At 41.3% G+C, this 16,313-nt stretch overlaps 1 protein-coding gene across 2 annotated transcripts; it reads left to right on the top strand.

Moving 5' to 3' along the window:
* Positions 1-5: 5 nt before the first annotated feature.
* Positions 6-13,281, top strand: FKBP14 (FKBP prolyl isomerase 14). 2 transcript variants are annotated; one of them, XM_005297013.4, is made up of 4 exons: positions 6-991; positions 3,337-3,488; positions 6,421-6,548; positions 11,866-13,281. In XM_005297013.4, the coding sequence occupies exons 1-4, from the start codon at positions 795-797 to the stop codon at positions 12,022-12,024; spliced, it is 636 nt and encodes a 211-aa protein (XP_005297070.2). In that variant the 5' UTR covers positions 6-794; the 3' UTR covers positions 12,025-13,281. The 2 variants fall into 2 exon arrangements, with proteins under 2 accessions (XP_005297070.2, XP_042717821.2); XM_042861887.2 differs by lacking the exon at positions 11,866-13,281 and adding an exon at positions 10,986-11,694 and having other exon boundaries at positions 376-991.
* Positions 13,282-16,313: the final 3,032 nt, after the last annotated feature.

The following is a 16,313-nucleotide window of genomic DNA, read 5'->3' as shown; positions in this document are numbered from 1 at the left end:
CCGGCATAGCCACCACGTGACTAGCGTGCGCGGAGTCGGGAAGGGAGCAGATGGAACATCCAAAGCCGGTGGCTTCCGGGAACCAATAAGAATGCTGCTCCGGCAACAGCGCCACCCAATCGGAGGCGCAGGGGAGCCGATTCAATTGTGTAAGGATTCCAACAAGGCCGGACTGTGTACGAACGTTCTCTTCCGGGAGCACCAATGACTTTCTGCGAGCGTTGATCGGCGCCGGCTGTCCGTTGGGCGGGAGGGAAGACACACAGATCTGCGTCCCAATAGATGGCGACATTTTCTGGCCCGCCCCCTAGGGAGAACCAATCAGAGGGAGAGGAGCCCAGCTCCTGTGGGCAGGGGTCCGCTAGCTGAAGTTTTGAGCCTGGTTCGGGATGAGTTTGCCACGTCTGCGTGGTGCTGGGGAAGGACAGGAGGGAGGGATGAGCCGAGGGTGGATGTGGCTCCCTCCTCTTCCCCCAGCACCACCCACCTCTGCAGGGGGCTGGAGCCCCTGGGGAGCCCGAAGTCTGATTCAGTTACAGCGAAACCTGCCTTAAGTGCCCTGCAAAACTCAGCGCCTGGCCGCAGCGGTGTGCAAGTAAAGACCGAATCCTCTTGTGCTGACAATATTGGGGGCACTTTAAGGCGGCTGCGAAAGGCACTGAAAGTAACTGACCCAGGAGAAGGAGAGGTGAGGGTCCTTGCTCCAGGCTCCCAACTGTATAAAACTCCTTTACGCAGCCGTCATCCAGATTTTTTTTTCTTTATGAGAAAATAGCCCTTGCTGTGACTCAAGGATGAGGGTTGCATTTTGGGCTCCCCTTTTCTGTGTGGTTGTTACCTGTGTGACTGGGGCTCTTATCCCAGAAGCAGAAGTGAAGATTGAGGTGCTCCAGAAGCCATTCCTCTGTCAGAGGAAAACCAAATGGGGGGATATGATGTTGGTGCATTATGAAGGCTACTTGGAAAAAGATGGTTCAATGTTTCACTCCACGTAAGTAACTCTTTCAAGCATGTAAGATAAAGCACTAGGTGCTGGCTTAAAGCTTTCGTTGGCAATTTTGGTGATCTGTAAAAAGAGATTAGATGTGTAGATAGTGATTGTCTAAGCTCCATTGCCCTAGGATATATGTGTAAAACAGCTAAACCCCATCAATATATCCATACCCCAATATATTCATTTTAACAATGAAGTGTCCCTAATTAATTCCCTCTCTTGCAATATAACTGATGGAATGTACTTGTTTTTTTTTTTTATTATTTTGTCTTAAGGATGTGATCCGTGTTCCTCACCCTCACTTCCAATGAAGACCCAAAAATAAAACTACCCAAACATCCAAGTTGCTCCACACAGACAGACCCTCATGGAGCCCCTTGAAGGATAGGGGGCCCTAAGCAACGTTTTACAATTCAGATATTGGCCTCAATCTTGCAAATATACACATGATTAACTTTATGCTCATAAATATTCTTGAGTAGCTCAGTGGGGCTTCTCATGTGCAGAAAGGGACATCTGATTATAAAACAAGTTTCCGGAGGAGATTGGGCCAATCCAGAATCTGTCTCTAGGAAACTCTACAGAACCTTTCACTTTAAAAAGTAATTTCCATTACAGGAAAAGTGATAATTGCAACATTGACACCTTCTATCTAAACATCACTCTTCTCCTCTCCTCTCCTCTCCCTCCCCGCCCAAATTCCCTAAAACAAATCAACCAAAAAAAAAAATCTACTATTTTTAAACAGACATTATCCCCAAAAGGGAGAAGAGCCAGAAATTCCATGAAGTCAGCTTCACTACAGATACTGAGTTTACATGAAAGTCAGGTGCTATGGCGATGCGGAGCAATGAACATGCTTAAATATTTGCAGGCTAGGTCCAAAATACGTCTTTCTACAAGAGTCCAACTAGTACAGACTACTTGTTCTTTCTTTACAGATCAGTCTTAAGTAAAATCTCTCACCAAGTCGTAAATTCTGACCAATTATCTCTTAGATAGTCTTTTATGCTTCTTGTAAAGGAATTATATTTATGTTTGTCATTCTCTCTAACAAATTGTCCAGTGATGACTAATTTCTGTATTTTTGAAGTGTCTTCTTTCAGTATCTGGTAAATACAGCTGGTCAGAAAAATCAGATAAAAACAAAATATCAATGAAAATGGTGACAAATTTTCACAATGTTTTCAACCAGCTATACTGGTTAAGAAACATTTTAACTGCACAGCTCTGAAGTGCTTAGATTTAAACTAAACAAGATTGGGCCTGGTCACTACTTGGATGGGAGACCTTGTAGAATACCTAAATGCTCCATAAAGTGGTTTTTGAGGCACTTTTTTTCTATTAGTACTACAACTAATAATATTCCATCATAGTACACAACAGTACTGAGCTGCTAGCAGTGACTTCTGAATGATACCTAAAGTAGAGGTCCTGAGTCTTGTAGTTGCTAAGGCCGCATTTCAGCAAAGTACTTAAGCATGTTCTTTATTTGAAATGTGCAAGTGTCCCATTCAGATCTAAATAAGCATTTGAACATGCACTTAAAGTTAAGCACATGTTAAGTCCCATGGAAGTCAGTGGGATTGAATTCAGTGCAATTGTATTGACTTAATTTTTTCTAAACGTGTTGTTAAATATGAGTGTGATTACTCACGTGGTTAGGAGCGTTGGATTGGTGCCTAGGAATCCTATGGTAAGCTGTACAGTAGTTATTGCCCTGGTATACTAGCCAAATTTCAGTTTGGAAGGGAGGGGTTACGTTCTACCTAGCTAAACTAAAATGTCTCCCTGTATCCATTTATTTCCTCTGTGCTAAACTTACACATCAGTTGTGTAGTGTTGTTGGTTCATAGTGGCTGCTGTGAGTTTCTACCTGACATGGTTATTTCAAAAGACAAACACAGTTAACAATTTAAAACATACTACATATTTTACAATCTACCATCAAGGTTCAGAAACAAATCTCAGGCTTTATTGTCTACCAACTAATCAATGCAGCCATGGCTGTGTGTTCTTAAGCATATGATTCCATTTCTACAGTGATCAGATACACAAATTATTAGGTTTGCTGCTTCCAGTACAAAAAGAAAATGTGCTGGCTCTAGGCACCAACATCTTCATGTGTAGGGTGAGGTTTTATTTTTAATTTCACTGCTTTTTCCTATGTTTTAGATGTGCAAGGACTAGGTCTGCTGTCACTAAAGAGGTGCAAAGTTATTGTTTAGGGGTTCAGTGCTGTAACTCTGCAGTATGAGTCTGTTCAGCTTAGTATAATGGTTAATCTTCATGGACATACTAAACAATTTAAGGACTAAAATATTTTGTTCCATTTTTTTCAGCCACAAGCATAACAATGGTCAACCTATGTGGTTTACACTTGGCATAAAGGAAGCCATTAAAGGCTGGGACAAAGGTTTGAAGGATATGTGTGTGGGAGAAAAGCGGCAACTAACTATTCCTCCATCCCTTGCTTACGGAAAAGAAGGGAAAGGTAATACTTTTAAATCCTCCTCAAGCTCAACGCATTCCTAAACCTGTATTGTTACCTCTTTTGTCCTAAGTAGTTAACAGATTTTTGAGGTCTTGTAGGTTGTTTCCATTAGGAAGAGAAATTGATAGGAGTCAGACATTTCTTTGATGCAATCCTGCTTATTTACAAAAAATGTACATAAAGTCCTGTTTTCTTGAACACAATAGGAATCAAGCAGCAGTAGATAAGTTTCTTTGTTCACAGTTCCAAGCCTCTTTCCAACCAGCACTCAACCAAAAACTCTCTCCCTTAGCTCTTTCTCAATGTCAAGTTCTTCTCTGTCTGGCTGTTGGCCTTCCTTGCTGCCTTCTCAGTATGCTTCTGTGGCACGTGGGCTGATACACACCTGGAATCACATCAGTCCTCTGCCCCTCTATTAGACCACTGGGAAATCCCAGCCATTTCCCAGGCTTGCATATGGTCTTGTATTTGGGTAGGGGTTTTCCATTGTTTCAGCTATTGCTAAACAAAGAGGCATTTAATTGTTCCATCATTTAGCCTGCCCTGAATGGAAGTCAGCTATTGCACTACTTCAACAAGGTGGTGTGACTGACCAGCCCCTAGCACAGCAGTATGTATATCCATTGTAAAGACTTGTCTCTTCGTTGTAGGATTGATTTATCAGAATTCATGGTGGTAATGTGGCTCTGCATCACTTTATCTAGCTTTAGCAGTGATTTTTCACTTTCCAAGATGGTAAAAATTTCCAGATGTCTCCTTGGGACAAGAGTCTCCAAACTGGAGATAGCTAGCTGTTGGGCTACAACAGTAAGTGATTTATAAAAAAATATTATTATTTGAACAGTTAATAGGGCTAAGTACTTGCATCATGGGGGTTGCCTGTGTCATGTGGATCTAAGGCAATGTGTGACCTTTAATGCAGATGGAGTAAATATTCTCCTGAGGAAATTTAGCTCTTCTATTATGCCTTCTCATAATACAAAACTAGTTTAGGAATTGGGAATACTTGGCTCCATATACTGTGTGTATGTATTCTGGCAAAATTGGAGGAGCAAGAGATGGAGGGCAACTAAACACAGTTTTCCTTAAAATAAAACTTTCAATTATAGTTTTCTAGAAGCACTGTTTTTTGTCTTCCAGAAATGATGCAAGAAGCAAAGCAAGCTTTTAGTATGCAATTTAAATTAATGCACCCTGGCTAGTCTTTTTCCACCAGGACACCCATGGTGCCTAATTCTCTACTACCATGCCCAGGTGTAAATAACTACACAAAAAGCATGTCAAGTGCTACCATTTTCACTTGGTGCCACTTTATGCACACTTATTTAGCACAAGTGTAAATAATTACGATATAAGGCAGTGGCGAGCTAGCCCCCAGATTTCTAAGGAAGAATTGTTAATACACGCAGTGCGACTTTGTTTTGTATATTTAAAGGCCTGCTGAAGAGTTAAACAAACCTGACAGTTGCCATAAGAAATAGTTTTTGCTTCAGAAAACTTTGTAAAGTATGTGCCTGCCTACAGCTCTTTTCAAATAATACACTCGGCAGGTATGTGGAATAACTGGTTCATTTTCTTTCTTCATGCTGCTTTCTTCAATGCACACATGCTGTCTCCAGGCCCTCCATCCTTGGTGGTGCCCTTGATCTCTCACCTGGAGAATGAGTTGCACTCTTTCCTGTAACCCTATGAAGAATCACCACCCACTCACTCTCTAAGGTGCCACAAGTACTCCTGTTCTTCTTTTTTCAGATACAGACTAACAGGGCTGCTACTCTGAAACCACCTACTCACTGTCCCCCTTCAATTGTATTCCCAAGATTCAGTACCCACTTGCACATGCTAAAAGGCTGTTAGCATCTCTCTTACTGTTAGTCAGAGTAGCTGAGGTTTCTGGAGATCATTCACACCCTATCAGGCAAGTAGTAGAAGAGATGGCATGGAGGAAGCTGTTTCAGAGCTGTGAGGATATTGTTAGGGGCAGGGAGCTGTTGTCTGGGGAGCAAAAGCAAGGATGTGTATTCTACGCCTGTAGGCTTTGCACAGCAGGCACAAAATTAAGTGGAGTGTTAAAGATGAAAATGTGCTTCTGATAGCTGTGTGCCTCAAACGTTAATCATTTAAATGATCTTACTGACTGGACCTAAATGCTAAAAGATAACAACATGTTGGTAAAGCCAGTGTGTGATTTTAAATTTAAAAATTCCAACCATTCTGAGCCAAAAGTGGACTGCTTTCTGTGTCACCATCAGAAAACCAGCAGCCTATTCAAGCATCTAAAATGAAGTAATTCACTTGGTGCATGTACACTGAGCACACAGGTACAATCAGACTAACCAACAACATTATTTAAAAGGCTGGGCCTAGAGCCAGCAGCGAGAGGATCACCCCAGTGTAGAGCAGTCCTGTGATACCCTTCCCATCTCTGCTGCTGCTAAAGGGAACATGGCCAGAGCTTTCTTAGGCTCTGGCTATCCTCAGCTGCCATATCTGCGGCCCTTTGGTGCCATCCGCAGCCAGCCTAATTTAGATCCCCATTCAAGATAGCGGCAGTACAGAGACCACCTTTTACAAAACTACCTCCTGATCTTCGCTCTGCTGCCTGAGGCTGACAGATCCAAGAACCTTGTCTTCCCAAAACCCTTAATGTTTGTGGATTGACTTAAATGCATACCTGTCTTCAATGGGATGCATGTGTAAAGTAACATATGTGTTTCACTCTCAGCAGGATCAGAGGCCACTTACAGTTTGAATGGGTCAAATCCATACCTGCACTCTACTACACATACAGTAATCCTTACTAATTCAGTCACCAGCAATCCTAAACAACTTTAATGAAACTGGATTAATAGGAGACTTTGCCCAAATATTGGACTTTCTAAGGTACTGAATGTAACACTTAATTTGTCTCAATGTTTAACATCTTTGGTAGGAAAAATTCCACCTGAGAGCACGCTGATATTCAACATTGACCTTCTAGAAATTAGAAGTGGACCGAGATCTCATGAGTCATTCCAACAGATGGATCTTAATGATGACTGGAAGCTATCCAAGGATGAGGTGAGTGTGCTAACTAACTACTCAACAAAGTTAAATGAATTAAATAACGTAAACAAAAGGGAACTCTTCCCTTTCATAAAAGGTTGAAGTAAAAATTGATATTTGTCAAGAAAGGGTCTATTGGACTATGGCTTGATCTAGCTAGTGCTAGGCAAGGGCCTTGAGTCTATAGAGACTGCTCATGCGCATAAGTGCAGGATGAAGGCCTAGGTTAACATAACATAAGAACGGCCATACTGGGTCAGACCAAAGATCCATCTAGCCCAGTATCCTGTCTTCCAAAAGTGGCCAATGCCAGGTGCTTCAGAGGGAATGAACAGAACAGGTAATCATCAAGTGATCCATCCTTCTGTCGCCCATTCTAAGCGTGGTTTGCACCACTTAGAATTTTTATATTAATTTGTGTGACTTAGAACTTTTTAACTTCTAAAAAGTTCTACTTTAAACTTCGTCAGTTTCTGGTTTTTGTACCACAACGTGGATTTCAAATCTTACTGCTGTAACACCAACATCCGATGGCACTTCATCATGTGACCTTCCTGAAAGGACGCCACATTCAACATTGTTCGTCCTCTGCTGGCCACTTTTTTAATTGGGACTCTGCTTTAATATAGAACTTAATGGTGGAAAGAACTGCAGGTTTCAACACTTATTCTTTAAACATAGGTCATAAAACTATTTAAGTGGTGGTTTATTTTATTTTAAACTGAAAATCAAAAACTCTAGCCAGGCAGGCTTCTGCATGTCCAACAATCCTGTCCTGGATCTCTCCTGGTATTTCAGACTTGTTTCCTTCCTATTGAATTATACCAGTGTATACCAGCTATACGATATAGCTTCTGTGATGAGCCAATACATCCATTAGAGCAGGAATTCCCAAACTGTAGGCCCCAACACAGTCCCGGGTGGTTCACTATGGGTGGAGTTTGGGGGCGACGGGGGCATGAGGGTTGTTGCTGCCCTGCCTCCCCAAAATTGTATAGGTTGGTGGAGTTGCAGCTGAGGATGGCCCCCACCCAGGGCCAGAGGAGCCCAGTGCCACATTTCCCGGGCAGTCCGAGTGTGTGACCCCTAGGGTGCTGGGTGGGTGACTGGCTGCTGAGGGGGAGGGTGTCGGCGGGGGCTGGCTGTGGCATCTGCCTGGCCCTTTCGCCCTCTCACTGGCCCTGGTCCCTGCTGAGGCGAGGGGCCTCGCGTGCCCTGCAGTGCCTTCTCCCTGATGGATGCATGTTAATAGTGGGCCACAATGCCTACTGCAGCTGCACAGGTAGGCCTCAGGGGAAAAAAGTTTGGGAATTCCTGCATTAGGGGGCTAGGTGAGACCACTAAACTCTTTTTTGTTTTCAGTCGAGGACAGGAATTAGAGCTTAAAGACTGATCCAGTTCACTAATGCACTGTGTTAGCCAGCTTTGCAAATTATTGATATATTAATGGCTGTTGACTTACCATAACAAATGCTACAAAGCAGTGTACTGATGCGGATAAAAGAGATTTTAAAACTCAGAAGATATGATCCATTGGCTTGCTGTTAATTCAATCCTAAACAAATCTTGGGTATTGTAGGGTAAGTCATCTGTAATTACCTAATTTATAATATCTTCCTATCTCAGTAGAAGGTAGTATGGTTTAGAACTCTACGGATTTAAGATAGATAAACTTCAAACAACTGAATAAGGATTGAGTTGTCACTCAGAATAATTCAATGTTACCTATGCAGACTCGTACAAGTAGATAACTGTATGTTCCAGCAGTGAGTTTAAGTAATTTTTAAATGCATGTCTCATAGGTAAGATTTTTATTGTGGGGATTTTCTGGCGTCAGAATAATTTTTTAATATAGTGATTTCTGTGCCCGCAATAAATGCTAGTAATGGACAGTTTCCCAAATACATTTTGGTCTAGAAACTCAACCCAATAAGTTGACAAAGATCTGAGGTTAACTTTTTTTTTTTTTTTTTTTTTTTTTTTTTTTTTTGGGTTAGTGGATCTTACACTGTCGTCTGATATTTGTGAGCTAGAGAAATTATTTTGCTCTCTAAATAACTGGAAGCCAAAAATTTCCATTCTTTAGTTATATTCAGTTTACAGTACAGACAGCCAAACTTAAAGGACACACTTTTCTGGCATATACCCTAAAGCTATGATGACTTGTACCTACTATTTTTATTGTCTTAGCTACCAAAGACCTTGCTATCATTTCTGAGTTAGGCTGCAGAAATCTATCAGACGAGCTTATATCCTTAGTGACAATGGGAAGTACCGTATATACTCGTTCATAAGCTGAATCCTTTTTGTAAAAAAGGAAAGCACCAGAGAAGGGGGTCGGCTTATGAATGGGTAGAGAGGGAGGATACAGTCCCTCCCCCCAACAGAGGGCGCAAGGAAAGGCAGCAGAACCAGAAGGGAAGAGGCGGGGCCAGAGTCTCTCCACTTCTGGCCACGCTGCTCTCCCCCCAGCCTCCAAAGCAACTGCAGCTCTAGGGCTGGCAGGCTGCAGCCGTGCCGCTTGGCCCCGCCCCCTAGAGCAGGCTGGGGCTGCGCTGCCCAGCCTGCTGGAGCACGCTGTGGCCGTGCTGCCTGGCCCAGCCCGCTGGAACATGTGGCCACACTGCCTGGTCTGGCCCGCTGAAGCAGGCTGTGGCCGCGCTGCCCAGCCTGCTGGAGCAGCTTTAGCCAGGCCAGAGACATCCTCCCCAGATAAGGTGGGAAGGGATGGGATGAGGAGAGTGTGGGGTCCCGAGCTAGGGGTGGGGTCATGTGAAGGGTGGGTCACAGGGGTTACTCTCCTGACTCCCAGCTTCTCCCTTCTCCCCCCCCCCCCCCCCAAAAAAAAAATTTCCCCACCAGTTGCTGTCCCGGCCTGTCGGGGTAAGCAGCTGGTGTGCCGGGACACTTTGTTTACTTAGGTTTACCTCCATGCCTGCAGACGCTCGAGGTAAACAAACCATCTTGACCCACCAGTGGCTTATCCTGATGGCCCGGGAGTCAAAGTTTGCTGACCCCTGAATTATAGCGTTGTCTTATGAACAGGTTATAAACATTTTCCATTTTTATTTATCCATCTTGGGGGGGGGGGGGGGGGGGAGAGTCGGCTTATAAACGAACCGGCTTATGATCGAGTATATGCGGTAGATATTTATTGTCTAGTACACCCATAACAAATATAATAGCTTTTCCTAGGCCTGTCTCTTCTCCATTAACTGAATTTTAATAAAGTCTTATGATGAAAACTATTAGGGCTGTTGATTAATCATAGTTAACTCACGCGATTAACTCAAAAATTAATGGACTTGTGGCACCTTAGAGACTAACAAATTTATTAGAGCATAAGCTTTCGTGGACTACAGCCCACTTCTTCGGATGCATATAGAATGGAACATATATTGAGGAGATATATATACACACATACAGAGAGCATAAACAGGTGGGAGTTGTCTTACCACCTCTGAGAGGCCAATTAATTAAGAAAAAAAAAACTTTTGAAGTGATAATCAAGCTTGATTATCACTTCAAAAGTTTTTTTTTTTTTTTTTTTTCTCTCTTAATTAATTGGCCTCTCAGAGGTGGTAAGACAACTCCCACCTGTTTATGCTCTCTGTATGTGTGTGTATATATATCTCCTCAATATATGTTCCATTCTATATGCATCCGAAGAAGTGGGCTGTAGTCCACGAAAGCTTATGCTCTAATAAATTTGTTAGTCTCTAAGGTGCCACAAGTCCTCCTGTTCTTCTTTTTGCGGATACAGACTAACACGGCTGCTACTCTGAAACCTTTCAAAAATTAATCACGATTAAAAAATTTAATCACGATTAATCGCAGTTTTAATCACACTGTTAAACAATAGAATACAAATTGAAATTTATTAAATATTTTGGATGTTTTTCTACATTTTCATATATATTGTATTCTGTGTTGTATTTAAAATCAAAGTGTATATTATTTTTGTTTATCTATTTTACAGTGCAAATATTTGTAAACAAAAGAAATAGTATTTTTCAATTCACCTCATACAAGTACTGCAGTGCAATCTTTTTGTCATGAAAGTGCAACTTACAAATTGCTAAGGCAAACAAGTTTGTTTACATTTATGGGAAATAATGCTGCCTGCTTCTTGTTTACAATGTCACCTTAAAGTGAAAACAGTACATTCGCATGGCACTTTTGTAGCCAGCATTGCAAGGTCTTTATATGCCAGATATGCTAAACATTCGTATGCACCTTCATGCTTTAGCCATCATTCCAGAGGACATGCTTCCATGCTGATGACACTCATTAAAAAAAATGCGTTAATTAAATTTGTAACTGAACTCCTTGGGGGAGAATAGTATGTCCCCTGCTTTGTTTTACCCACGTTCTGCCATATATTTCATGTTGTAGCAGTCTCGGATGATGACCCAACACAGGTTATTCATTTTATGAACACTTTCACTGCAGATTTCACAAAATGCAAAGAAGGTACCAATGTGAGATTTCTAAAGATAGCTACAGCACTCAACCCAAGGTTTAAGAATCTGAAGTGCCTTCTAAAATCTGAGCGGGGCGAGGTGTGGAACATGATTTCAGAAGTGTTAGAAGAGCAACACTCTGATGCAGAAACTACAGAACCCAAACCACCAAAAATGAAAATCAACCTTCCGCTGGTGGCGTCCGAGTCAGATATTGAAAATGAACATGCGTCGGTCCACACTTCTTTGGATTGTTATCAAGCAGAACCCATCATCAGCATAGGTGCCTGTCCCCTGGAATGGTGGTCGAAGAATGAAGGGACATCTGAATCTTTAGCACATCTGGCACGTAAATATCTTGCGACTCCGGCTACAACAGTACCACAAGAAGGCCTGTTCTCGCTTTTTGGTGACATTGTAAACAAGAATTGGGCACCATTATCTCCTGCAAATGTAAACAAACTTGTTTGTCTGAGCAGTTGGCTGAACAAGAAGTACAACTGAACGGACTTGCAGGTTCTAAAATTTTACGTGGTTTTATTTTGAATACAGGGTTTTTTGTACACCTAATTCTACATTTGTAAGTTCAACTTTTCATGATAAAGAGATCGCACTACTGTACTTGTATTAGGTGAATTGAAAATACTGTTTCTTTTGTTACAGTGTAAATACTTGTAATAAAAAAAGTGAGCACTGTACACTTTGTATTCTGTGTAGTAATTGAAATCAGTATATTTGAAAATGTAGAAAACATCCAAAATATTTAAATAAATGGTATTCTATTATTATTTAACAGTGTAATTAATCGCAATTAATTTTTTTTAATCGCTTGACAGCTCTAAAAACTATTAATCTATCTTTCCCAACAGGTGAAAACATATTTGAAGAAGGAATTTGAAAAGCATGGAGCACCAATAAATGACAGCTATCATGATATTTTGGCTGAGGACATATTTGATAAAGAAGATGAAGACCGTGATGGATTTATATCTGCCAGGGAGTTCACATACAAGCATGACGAGCTGTAGAGAAGCCTGGCAGAATTTTCCATGAAGCAACTTAGTGTCAAGTTTTGTGTAACATTTTTGATTCAGTGTTTGGCGCTGACAGTTTCTAATGGAACAGAAGGAACATTTTTTTTTTCATATTCAAAAGATTGTTGATGATCCAAACTGTTTTAACTATTTTTAGGTATTGAAATTAAGCCTTTTTGTGCAGCAGTTGAAAAGGTTTATGCAGTAATAGTGGTTTTCGTTGTGCGAACCCTTATTTTGTATTAACTTATTTTGCCATTATGAAACAAAAACTTGCCATATAACAAACTTTCTAAAATGAAAATCCAGTCCTTTATCTGCCTTGCATTTCCTTCTTCTGTGCTATATATAATTTTTTTTTTCTGGTGACTCTCTCTTTAATAATATAAAGCTTGTTTAATTTTAAATCAGTGACTTCAGTTATATGGCATTATTTTCCTTTGCAAATCTGTGTTTGAAAAGCACAAGAAAAGAAGTGTCAATTAATTTTCCTGAAGCTGTCAAAAAGAGGTAGACTACAAAGGTGTGACGTGTTATGAGCCTTCTCAGCTGTAGCAATATAGTGTAATCTACGTGGGACAGAATAAGAAAAATTACTGTCTTCCACTGGTTTATTTTTATAAATATAGTAAGCTTCCTTAGTGCCACAACAAACCAATGATTTATTTTGTATTTATTTCAGTGATATGAGCTAGAACCAAGATAGGAGTTAGATGTTGCCAGTTATTTTTTGCTATTTATTTAAACTGTCAGTTATTAACATTCCATTTGGGTTGGGGAGGGAAGGGCTATTTTTGAGATATTTGTACACCTATCAAGTTACAGCACAACACCTACACTTCTAAATGGAAAACTTACGATGCTAATAAGTATCTTATGCATTGGAATTAAGAAACTTGCATTGATGCAAAGAGACCACATGTTTTCTTTGACCTACTAAATATGCCTTAGGCTGAATGCTCAAGTTTCAAGTTGCTTAGCTATGAGGGAAAAAGGTATCCTGAGAGGAAGTGAAATGATCACAAGGACACCCGCATTGGTCCAATTCCTGTCACTGCCTTAAATAGTTTTGGCGGGTTTGTTTTGTCTTTTTTATGTTGCCCATTGGGGGCAGAGGGAAAGCAGTATTTAGAGTTGCAGAGGTGTATACTGTACAATGCAGTATGTTTCTTGCAGTATTTCATGAGTGGTACAAAAATACATTGATCAAGTGTGCTGACATTTTAAACAATAAAGTGACTTAGAAAAATATGTTCAAGGCATGAACGTCTTATTGTCCAATATTGTCATGGAGAAAGTGGAAGATCTTTCTCTTTACCTGCTTGATAGTGCTTAGTCTGTCTTGAGGAGTTAAACCAAAAGGAGCTCTTAGGAAGAGCAAGCAGGAAACAAAACAACGGCCAGCGACAAGATAAGACTTCATGGGAGTTAAGGGAATAGTGGCTGAGCTATCAATTGGGAAAATGCTGCTTCCAGGGGCCAGGCAAAATTGCACACCTGGCTCACCAAGGCTGAGGTCCCAAGATACAAGGAGCACTAAATATTTAAAATCTTCCTTTAGAGATGGAGGGGGCTTCACTGATCACGGGCTGTTCGTAAAGAGCAGTCAGCCTGGGACGCAGGCCCAGTGGAATGTCAAAGGCAGCTAAGAGTTCCAGATAAGACCTAAGCATACAGAGTTGCTGTAGCTTTAACCCTTTTCTCTGCTCTTGGGTGAATAGACAATTTGTCTGTTTGGAAGGAGCTGTTTAGAGTCTCACTTTAATCATTCAGCTCCTGGTTACAGGATCTGAGGAAAGCTTCTTGCAAGTACCAATTACGGTTGGGTGTCTTGTGTTAACATGGTTGGAAACAGGGACTGTCACTCCAGGATCCAGGTGAGAGTGGTAGAACCATAGGGTTCCACTAGGGAGATGTGAAGATAACGGAGTCTGTCATCTGAGGGGTGCACTCATGAAGGTATAAAGTATCGCTCAAACTGTAATTATGGCAGGATGATGAGAAATGCAGGGTATTGTAGCCTATGATCCAGTCTAAAGTGGGGTAAACTGAATTCCATTCTGTGAAGACTGCAGGTAGCAATGTTGCCCACCCTGATGATTTTGTCTTTGTTTTTTCCTTTAAAGCCCCAGCTTCTAGAGTCAAGTGGATATGTGATAATTTCAGCCTTCAGTCTTAAAGAAAAAGTAAATTTCTAGCCCTCGTGACTGTGGCTTTCACTTCAAAATGTGACCCTGATGCACCCTAAACACTTAGAAAGCAGAAGGAAAATAAAAAACACCAAATCTATTATTTTTACATAATCTTAGGATTTTAAAGCCAATTTCATGATTTGTGTGAGCCTGATTCATGACTTTTGAACATTTGGGGTTTTTTAATACTGAGGTAGAGGTCTGTCACGTATAGGGGCTGTGGGAGAGATCACAGGTGAAGCTCACCCCTGAGCTGTCAGTCTTGCTTTTCTTTGATGCTTCAAACTATTGCTCTTCTGGAACAAGGGAGAGAATTCTCCCCTTGTGACTTCTAGTCCATATGGGCCACAATCCTGCTTTACGCACAGGAGAAGTCCAACTTGAAGCCAGTGAGACTATGCACATTCTTAAAGCTAAGCATGTGCAGGAATGGAGCTATAGTCACTACAGTCTGCCAGGGCTGGTCTGCACTGGGGGGGTGAGGGGGGGAATCGATCTAAGATACGCAACTTCAGCTATGTGAATAGCGTAGCTGAAGTCGAAGTATCTAAGATCGAATTACCTGGGGTCCACACGGCGCAGGATCGACGGCCGTGGCTTCCCCGTCGACTGCGCTACCGCCGCTCGCTCTGATGGAGTTCTGGAGTCGACGGTGAGTGCGTTCGGGGATCGATCTGGATAAATTGATTGCTACCCGCCGATACGGCGGGTAGTGAAGACGTACCCTCAGTTAAAATATATTAATTTGTAGCGTCCTGCACAGATACAAAATTTGTATCTGCATCCGATCCACAAAAATAGTCTGTGGATATCTGCAGATTTTCAGGGCCCTATTAATTTGCAACAGAATCTGATCTACTGAAACCAGTGGCGGGAGGAGGTGTTTGCTCTGAACTAAGCATTTTTTACTTCTGAAAATATTCTGTACAAGGGGGTGCAAAGGGGAAAAAGGTCCTGTTATACAACTTGTTGCTTTGAGGGGGAAAGAGGATGGGGTCTGTAGTAGATGTGGGATCAGATGAAGATAAATTAGCACAAAGGTGCATATTTCTATTACTTTGATGCTTGGATTCCTTTCTTCTTTTCTATAAGCAAGATTTTTTTTTTTTTAATATTACTTTTGGAATGTTACTGCAGTAGCTGACAAGCATGTTGTCTTTGGTTACTGCATCTCAGACGGGATAAAGGGTTCATGTAAGCATTCGTCTTTCATGTTCAATGGAAGTGCTGGATTGGTGAAAGCTGTGAAATTTTCCTATTACCAATTAGATTCTTAAAAACACTAATAGTGAAATAACTTAGCAAATATGTATAAATACACACACACACCACTCTAATATTAAAGCTTCAGGGGCCAGATCCTTAGCTGGTGTATCCTGGCATAGTTCTGCTGAAATCAGTGTAGCTATGGGGACTCCCAGCAGCCAAAGATCTGGCTCTACTTCCTTAGTTTGCGGTAGCTGTAAAAATCCTTCAGTTGGGCTCAAAACAAATCTCAAGACTGACAAGTCAGCAATAGGTTCAGGAAGTACGTTCCACAATTTTACCATTTGTGTATCTCTGTCAAGATGAGGAGACCTGTTGGGTACAAATAATTCTGACTGTATTGCTGAAGTGAACCTGCTAGTTAATCCATAGACTATACTGCCAGTAGGATCATTGTGCCTGCGATAAAGATGCAGCCGATGTAACTAACATTAAAGGAAGAGGGAAAATTTGTAACTGTATGGCACCTGGTGAAATTTCAAGTAGATCGTGTGTACAGTATATACTTTCATAGAAACAAACTCTTTAAATGTTTGTAAATGTTGTGCTGAAGACCTGGAGATTGCTCATTAGTGATGTTACAATGTACTGGGGCTCTTCTCTGCAGTTGTGTAGCCTGCTGTGCCTTCTACAGTTTCCTTACTGTTTTGTGGTTATATAAGACCGTACACACTGTGCTCATTCACAGCTGCCGTATAGTGATTAAAGACTGAATCCTTCACCCATTGAAGGCAATGGGAACAGGATCAGCCCTAAAAGCCCATTTTATAGTAAATTTTAGATTTGCTATGTTTTAGAACACGACAGCTTTTGTCAAGGCTTTGG

The sequence above is a fragment of the Chrysemys picta genome, chromosome 2 (genome assembly GCF_011386835.1).
Source record: "Chrysemys picta bellii isolate R12L10 chromosome 2, ASM1138683v2, whole genome shotgun sequence".
Taxonomy (NCBI): Eukaryota; Metazoa; Chordata; order Testudines; family Emydidae; genus Chrysemys; species Chrysemys picta.
This window is presented reverse-complemented; position numbering and strand designations above follow the sequence as displayed.

Excerpts from the sequence above, each read along its gene's own strand:
- FKBP14 (XM_005297013.4), top strand. The coding sequence starts at position 795 with ATGAGGGTTGCATTTTGGGCTCCCCTTTTCTGTGTGGTTGTTACCTGT. Across the intron at positions 992-3,336 it reads GGTTCAATGTTTCACTCCAC|CCACAAGCATAACAATGGTC; the intron begins GTAAGTAACTCT and ends CATTTTTTTCAG. Across the intron at positions 6,549-11,865 it reads GGAAGCTATCCAAGGATGAG|GTGAAAACATATTTGAAGAA; the intron begins GTGAGTGTGCTA and ends CTTTCCCAACAG.